The sequence below is a fragment of the Fopius arisanus genome, unplaced genomic scaffold (assembly GCF_000806365.1).
Source record: "Fopius arisanus strain USDA-PBARC FA_bdor unplaced genomic scaffold, ASM80636v1 scaffold00031, whole genome shotgun sequence".
Classification (NCBI taxonomy): Eukaryota; Metazoa; Arthropoda; class Insecta; order Hymenoptera; family Braconidae; genus Fopius; species Fopius arisanus.
In genome coordinates, this window is record NW_011887770.1 from 212,911 (window position 1) to 221,176 (window position 8,266).

The 8,266-nt window shown below is 40.1% G+C and overlaps 2 protein-coding genes across 3 annotated transcripts in view; one reads left to right on the forward strand and one right to left on the reverse strand.

Annotated features, from left to right (window-relative positions):
- The window catches only part of Gug (Grunge), an 8,874-nt gene extending 5,096 nt beyond the window's left edge, over positions 1 to 3,778 (reverse strand). The window contains exons 1-4 of the mRNA XM_011303165.1: positions 3,534 to 3,778; positions 2,827 to 2,937; positions 1,406 to 1,765; positions 34 to 1,298 (exon numbers count right to left, since the gene is read on the reverse strand). Coding sequence (XP_011301467.1) covers positions 34 to 1,298; positions 1,406 to 1,765; positions 2,827 to 2,874 — 1,673 coding nt within the window. The 5' untranslated portion in view covers positions 2,875 to 2,937; positions 3,534 to 3,778. The remainder of the gene's footprint in view (positions 1 to 33; positions 1,299 to 1,405; positions 1,766 to 2,826; positions 2,938 to 3,533) is intronic.
- Positions 3,779 to 3,910: 132 nt separating this feature from the next.
- Positions 3,911 to 7,696, forward strand: tamo (PUB and ZnF_RBZ domain-containing protein tamozhennic). Of its 2 annotated transcripts, none has more exons than XM_011303164.1 (4): positions 3,911 to 4,176; positions 4,227 to 4,293; positions 4,512 to 4,661; positions 4,878 to 7,696. In XM_011303164.1, exons 3-4 carry the CDS (start codon positions 4,529 to 4,531, stop codon positions 6,407 to 6,409), a joined length of 1,665 nt encoding a protein of 554 aa, XP_011301466.1. In that variant the 5' UTR covers positions 3,911 to 4,176; positions 4,227 to 4,293; positions 4,512 to 4,528; the 3' UTR covers positions 6,410 to 7,696. The 2 variants fall into 2 exon arrangements, with proteins under 2 accessions (XP_011301466.1, XP_011301464.1); XM_011303162.1 differs by having other exon boundaries at positions 4,240 to 4,293.
- The last annotated feature ends 570 nt before the right edge of the window (positions 7,697 to 8,266 follow it).

Consider the following 8,266-nt stretch of genomic DNA (forward strand, 5'->3'; position numbering starts at 1 on the left):
TGTTGTTGTTGTTGTTGTTGCTGCTGCTGCTGCTGTTGCTGTTGTTCAGGCTCATTAGGCTCTTCCTTAACTGGAGACATTTCTGGCTCACTTGGCACTGGCTCCAACTTCAAAGGAAGTGGCTGTTTCATATTGATACTTGTCTCTTCAGGCTCTGTCTTAATTTCCGGCATATCATCGATCATTGGTTTTTTATCGATAGTATGAATAACAGGAACATTGATAGGTAACGTAGGAACAGTAATTGGAAGGGCTGTTGTAACAGGAATGGTATCAGTTTGCTCTCTCTCCTCCTGCTGATTCTCAACAGGTGATGCTGACTCCTCCTGAACAACAGGCACTGGTGGCTGCTCACTCGTCTCTATTTCATTCTCCCTTTCGGGCTCATCCATCAATGAATTAGAATCAGTGGTGAGTGACTCAGACGGGCTATCAGGACTTCCCCTCTTACGTTTCTGATTATCCTTATCCTCCTCAGGCTCTTCCTGGGGCCTCTTCTGGCCCTTCTTTGGAGTCTCCACTTTTGCTGGTGTATTTGTTTTTTTCTTCTTGTCTGGGGTTGCTTGATTGGTTGACGCTACTTTCTCCTGCTTATCTTGATCTGGTGTATCAGTACCACCGTTACGACGTGGACGCGACGGCCTCGGTGTCTCTTTAGCTTTATTACGCGTTCGCATTCTACCGGGACTGTCTGGTGATTCGGCTGGTACCGGACGAAACAGATAGGGCTGGGCTGGGGGCAATTCCCCAGTTTTCTTCAAGTGCGAACGACATTCTAAGCACAAAAGTAGACGATCTTTACCAGCGACTTGATAATCCTTTGATGTTGTTGAAAAACAGTGCTGACAGGATCTCTCAAATGCCGAACCATTGGTATTCGTATCGCGTGAATCACTGTCCTCCTCCGAATTGTCGTCCTCGGTAACAGAACTTACCTCACCACCAGGATTATTATTGTTATTAGTCGTTGTTGTGTTTGAGCTTGCCGAGGCACCGACTGGCGGTGTCTCGGGCTCGTTTGTCGTCTCTTTAGCGCTCGTCGTGTTTGGGGGTGTTGATTCTTTGGGGGCTGGTGCCTCCTCCTTTGGAGTACCAGCGCGTGAATTACGGGTATTGCGAATTCTACGGAGTGATCCCTGTCTGCGACGTCTGTGGGGACGATTGTTGTTAGCACCTGGGGTTTTCTTCCACAGATAATAGAATTCAACGAGCTCAGGTGTGTCTTTGTGCGGTAATAGGTCTTTGCGAATGCGAGAGAAATTCTTGCCAAATTGACGGAGTCCTTTGACGAAGCGTTTCTGTTTTTTTTTGTTTTGTTTGGAGGGAGAGACATGATAAGATAACAATTAGTAATTAATCAATGATTTTGTGGTATTAATGAGTGATTAGAATTAGTGAAACTTACAGTCTCTTCCTCGGACCATTTTTTATCAATGCCTTTGGGTACTGGACACTTGACGAGTGCTTGGAGTGCTCTGCCAGGATCATATCCAGAATCGTGAAGAATATCGAGTGCGTTAATTGTTGTGTCGTCTCTGGATGCTGCAACGCAACCATCGTCTGGTGAGCCTCCATCACACATACCAGCGAAAGCTGCCATTGAGCGTGCAGCCCTCAGGTACATGACGAGATCTCCGTCTAACGACATTGCTGGTATCCATCTTAATTCCTCTCTTTCCTTAATAAATTCAGGATCGGGTTGGAGATCAGCTGCTGGTACGCCCGGCCGGTACTCAGGCAAACGGGCCTGGCAAGAAACCAACTCCTGTACACCAGAATTTTTATGGTTTTCGAACGGCGGTTAGCACTCATCCAAGCAGTTAGTCATATCTTAATCATCTATCCTCATTCACGTTCATTAATTATCACAAAGCAATCCAATGGGAATTTGAAAAACGCACCACGGGGGCTTGATTGGAGCAATCAGAGGTACATTTCACCGTGACTGTCAACCACAAGAGGCTGGACTTATCTTATTAGTACTTTTTTTTTAAATGTTTGGTCGTTTGTTTTTTTAGTCGTCAACCTGTTGTCTATCGATGTCTATTCGATTCTGGTGTCACAGTTGTCGGTAGATTATTTATTTTCATTTCAATTAATTTGATTTGTCACTGGAAATTAATCGACGAGATACTCCATTGTCGCGCCTTTCAACCGCCGTTATTTCATTTTTATTTATTTATTTTTTTCACTGATAATTCTGCATACCTTTCCCGCCCGCTACAAATATTCAAATCACCATCCCCTCTCGTGACCCATTCCACCCACTTTATCCCCGGCCTGAGGAAATCCACCGGAAACAGGTCAACGATAAAAAACCATCCAAACCTTCGGGTAAAAGAATAAAATAAAGGAACCCTCTCTAATCGGTCCAACAAGCCTCAAATATTCGGTACGGAGAAAAATCCAATGAAATTGGAGAGTACAATTTTCCTTGCAACAATTAAAGAAGATATTCTCACCAGAATATAGTGAATATTCTCCAGTGAGCAGATAAAACGAAGTAAGTATTTTCGATAATATCTCTAAAACCGAGAGAGATGGTGAAATTTTTGTGAGAATCTTTTTTGTAGAGCTCATCAAGAGCTCGAAAAAAGGTCATTACAAAAAAATCGCTATACCGTGCAGTTGTGGGGATATTTTCGAAATAAATCGTAACTTTTTATGAAGTTCAATGGAGAATTCAAGAGTAAATGAATAAACTTGTTGTCAATTAGTGGAAATAAGGAAAAATAATTTGGAAAATTCATTGAAGGATTTTTCTTAATTACTCATGGTGACATGAATTTGTCTGAATATTTTTTTGCTATTGAATTTATGCCAAACCTGGTGCGATGGACCGACCCGAATCTCCCCCTGGGTGCCGGCGGACATCTCCCCCTCCTCCGTCGCTCCGACGTCTTTCTCCAGTGTTATCGACTGGGTTGTATTCGATATCTTGTATTTATTTGTTCAATTAATTTTAAATCGTTTTTTTTTGTCAACTATCCAACCCCTGAACCGAATTCAAATCAAACATTTCTCATAAAACACTTTCAAATAATGAATAAAACAATAAAACATCAATAATCGACACATGCGGGCCCATAAACAAAGATAAATAAACAATCGAAAAATTGACCGTAATATTTATAGCAATTAAGGTGGTCATTAGTCACGGTGAAAGGCCCACAAGAGCCACCACATATGGAAAAAATAATCGTCAAATAAACACATCTAATTGAAGAAAATAAATTGGACGAATGAAAATGGCTCGTTACACAGGGCTGTCATTAATACCGATTATTAATAATTAATTCCAATGCTAAAGCCTGAGACTGGGTACTTGATAAAAAAAAAAAAGAGAGAGAGAGAGAGAGATGAAAAAAAAAAGTGGACGTGGGGGGAAGCAACGCCAGTCATGGCAGGAAAAACAGATTGAAAAATCTACCAATAAATCAAACAATTTAAATCGGCCCTATCCACTAGTAACACAGGGCAATAAAATCGGAGTTTATTTGCTGATAAATAATAAGATAGGATGATAAACTTACTCGTGATTTACTCGTGTTGTTGGTGATGTGTTTTTAGCATTGTTTTCCAGTATACAACACACGCCAGGAGGTGTCACACACGTGATCGTCGGGATTAATCTGTCACAATGGGTATTAATTAATTTGACGCTGTGAATGATGCTCGACGTTTTCTGATGATTGTTTGGGGGTATTATTAGAATTATTGAGGATTAAAAGCAACAACACGCACTCAGTGGCCACAACACCCAAACGCAGCCATCTTGTACTGCGTTTTGTTTCGTTTTTCTTTTGTGGGGGTGCGTTCCAATTCCAAATTCCTCTATTTTTCACTGCATGAGGATTTGGTTCGTTCGTTTCCAGGCGTTTCTTATTTTTATCGACGAGAGGGAATTTCCTCGGGTGTTTTTGAGTGACAAACAGTCCAAACGGTGGACGAATTCCCCCACCTCGAATTGTTGAGAATAAACGAATGAAAATCAAACCTAACCTAGATTAAACATCATCTCGTTTGGAAATATATATTCCCCTCGTCGATCATCAATTGGTGAGGGAAATTTGTTTACAATATCAACCCCTCAGCGAAATCAACGAGATGGATGATAAACGACTGGTGGACGATAAAGTCATGCTGCGACATTAATTATTGAGTCAGTGGAAATCGGTGAGGATACTGCTGTGATGCAGGTGAAAATCCTGATTTTCTAAATTTAGAATTTATTTATAGAATGAGACGAACTGCTGCAGGAGAACGAGATTTTCGGTGTGAGGTATCCGGGAGGTATGTAAATTATGATGGAATCAAAAATATTATCACTTTTTATTTTTGCTTGTATTCAAGATTTCATTGGGAATTTTTCGTTAATGAAGGAATTGTTATCAGGACTCCGATTAGTCACAATTTCGTCGTTATCGATTTTGGGATGGATGGATGGATGTCATGGATGCGATAAGTTTAATGGATTTCAATTGTTTTCACGAGTTCAATGGGATTTTCAGGGATTTATCATCAAGCAATGGCACTAGACAGCATTGGCAGAGGAATGGACAGACTTCAGGAGATCAGTATGAAAATCCATAAGAGTCATTTGACTTATCTGCAGACTGACGACAGCCCCTCGAAGATTCAGAAGCGACTCAAGCTGGAAGGTGATTTAATTAACGACTCAAATTAATTCTGTAATTGATTGATAAAATTGATGGAGTGCCATTAAAAAACGGACATCAGACTTTACTAATTTACTTACAGAATTATAATTATGACTAATAGTATTTTTTTCGAAAAAAATATTATTTTATATCAGAATGATTACTTGATAATTCATATAATGAAATGAATCATTATGAATGATGTTTTTAATTAAGGATTCATCAAAGAGTACCTCTGCCTGGTGCCCAATGAGAATAAATACGTATTCCAAGAGACAGCCCACATCCTCCACCGATCAGCCTCGACTCTGAATGATTTCAGTGGCTACAGAGCCTGCGAGGCATGGAGTGCAATATCAATGTACGCCTCGAATCTCTTGGCTCAGCCCTGGCGAATGGAATATCGAATGCTGCGAACCTATTCTGGATACTACAAGCATGAGATTGAAGCGAATTTAATTGGCGCTGAATTAATGTTCGAGCTGATGGGCTATAAGCATACAGGCTTGGGTACACTGACCCTGGAGGGGCCCATAGACCCAGACAGGGTATCCTCAGTGAGTCGAGATGCAATCGTAGCATTCGTCGAGTGCCAGATTCTCAAGCAAATCTGGGAGGCAATCTCCAAGAACTTCAAGATCTCGTGGCTGGAGATCCTTGAGTTTCGTGAGAATCAGGTAGGAACACCTGAGACTGCAATCAGAGCACTGAGTCATCGTTTCTACGAGAGATTACATCAGAATCGATCGAAAGCCGAAGCCTATAGAAATTATCATCAGACTATTATCGATCAGGTGCCTCCAACTACTCTACCTTATCACATTATTCCCAGTAATTTTAATGGCATCAAGTCTGATTACTGCTATCCTGAAGAGAATTACGCATACTTTCAGTCGTACTGCGTCCCTCAGGCTCCCAGCAGATTTTACGGAGCCCTTCCTGAACCGTACTGCAATCCCATTTATGCTGCACGTGTTCCCACCGACAGATTGATTGAGATTGATCTACCAGTTCCAGTCTCCAATACCGATAAATCGAGTCATCGTAAGTCGTATCGAGAGGATCAAATTGATCACTCGATAGCCAGGCGAAATCCTGAAGACGATTACTCGAGGATCGAGCGAAGGCCAATGAAGACCTCGACGAGTCTCGATTCAGCACCCAACGAGTCCTGGGACTATGTCTTCAGATCTCTGGATAATGTGGGATACTCCAAGGACATCGGGGATAGAGAGGATATTCTGAAAAAGCGAGAGAAGATAAAGAAAGATAAACACTCGAGTCTCGAGACCGAGGACAAATCCCTGAGGGACAAGAAGAGGTTCTCCAAGGGATTCAGTGAGGACAGCTGTTTCAGGAAAAAGGGAAGTGTTGAATTGCTGGATATCAGGGATAATCTGGGACTCGGTGAGGAGAGGAGTAGCATTCAGGAGAAGGTGAGGAAATTCAGTCAGGGACAACCCAAAAATTATCAGAGGGTTGTCGAGTCTGTGAAAAATCTCACTATTGGCAAGGAGGAGAGAAAGGGTAAGGAGAATAAATGGGACTGCTCTACCTGCACTTTTTTGAATCCTGGGGACAGGGATATCTGTGAGATGTGCAATAAGAGTAGAAAAAAGGGAAATGAGGACAAACCACTGGCCAGTGGGGGAAAGGAGTGCCCTATATGCACTCTTGTCAATGAAAAGGATGCGGACAAGTGTGAGGCGTGTCGCACAAGCCTCAAGGATTCACCAACTTATATTTAGTTGAGGGCAACTCTGGAGTGAGGAGATTATAGTATTTTTCGGGGATGGGGACGTTATTCGAGAGAATTCTCTTGATTATTCGTGGCCTAGGAGTAACTGTGTTCGATATTAATATCAATTTCAAGGGAAAACACAGTATTTTGAAGTTTTATGGGGACGTGGTCACCACTGAATACTTAATCATCGAATAAATTCGTGTTTTCGTGAGTTTTTTAAATTCGAATTGAGATATTTAGTGTCACCACTCTGCCACTTAAATCACTTGGTATTATTGATTGCCTAATTGTTTAATATTTAGCAAATTTAGACAATCTTAAAAATCTATTTCATCTATACGCGATTGTTCAATGGCTATCAGAGAAAATTCATTATTAAAGGTGTTATGAATGAAAATTCCGAATTGGATGGTGGGGTAATTATATTGTTGATGAGGCACTCCAGTGAATCAAGTCATTTGTAATTTGTCTAATGACATTTTTCCCTGTTGGCGGGGAATTCTGGAAGAATTTCTGCTGGGGCTGGGGATAATCTTGGAGCTTATAAGTTATGATATACGTCTGTTGGATATAAACGTAAATATTACTGAAATTGACCACAGGAATTAGTGCCCTCACATTCCTCGTTTCTTCTTCATTAAATGTTTCTTTTCTTATTTATGATTTCTCCTGTGCAATATTACTTTAATATTTAATGTGTTGATTTAGAAAAACACGGGAATAGTATTAGATCGCTACTTTTTCCATTAACCCGTCGTAAATAGAACTCTAGTTGTTCGATTTTTGTTTGATACAAAATGGTTTTTGTTTTATTGAATACAATTAGAAAAAGAGTCTCCCATAGTCGATAAGGGAGTAGTTGAGTGGCACAAATGTAATATTGAATTTATCTTTTAACGATGTGCGACTCATTGAGAAATAATATTTATTCACGATTTTTTAGCGCTCGAGTTGAATGAACGGAAACATAAGGTCGGGGGATGGAGTTTTATTATTTAATTCATTTACTTCGGGCGCTGAATTTAGGAAATGATAATTCGCACCTTGAAATGTCTAGGTAAATGACGAGAATATTGGATTAATGCGTACTATGATATTTACATTAGTTGAGGCTTCATTGAGCTATAAAAGAATATTTAAATCAATCGTTTCGAAGATTATAACACATAAACGAACTAAGAATGTTGATATTTTTCCAATTTACGTGTAGACTCCATTTGTGTAAGAATATATTAGGAAGAAATGTAAGAGGCTGTTGTAAAGAGAATTAATAAATTTGTATGAAGACGAAGTTTGAGTTCAATTGATCTTCAATACGTAATGCAAATATATTAAATAAATATAATAAAATTATGATAAACAAATTTCTCCAAAAAGTCATTTAGGGTTTGAAACTGCGGGGGGTTACGTGTAAAAAAGGCCCATGGTTACGTATAAAAAAGGCCCAAAATTACGCATGGGGTTCCCCCGTTTCCCCTCTGGGCCAGTCATCGCTGACAGCAGCTGGCAAATAGGATTGACGTAAGTCCTCCTTGCAACCAATCAGAGAGGAGTGACTAAAGTAGGGGTGAAATGTATTATAGGGGTGAAATTTATTTTCTGCGGTATGAATGCTTTTTGTTTTTTATTTGTTTAACTGAAATTTAGCCGACTGTAGAACGTGGGGAAGGAGGAAACCACATCTTGTGAAATTTCAATGAAAAAAATTATTTAATATATTGAAGATATACCACTAATGAAATTATAGTTTTAGAATGAGCGCGTTGTCTAAATGGTAACGTGCTTGCCTACCACGCCGACGGCCCGGGTTCAATCCCGCCGTCGTTCATTTTTTTTTTTAAACAATTCCAATTTTTTCTTT

What these genes read in the sequence shown, in the direction of transcription:
- tamo (XM_011303164.1), top strand. Translation starts at nt 4,529, where the DNA reads ATGGCACTAGACAGCATTGGCAGAGGAATGGACAGACTTCAGGAGATC. An exon ending in GAAGCGACTCAAGCTGGAAG is followed by an intron (nt 4,662 to 4,877) that starts GTGATTTAATTA and finishes TTTTTAATTAAG; the next exon opens with GATTCATCAAAGAGTACCTC.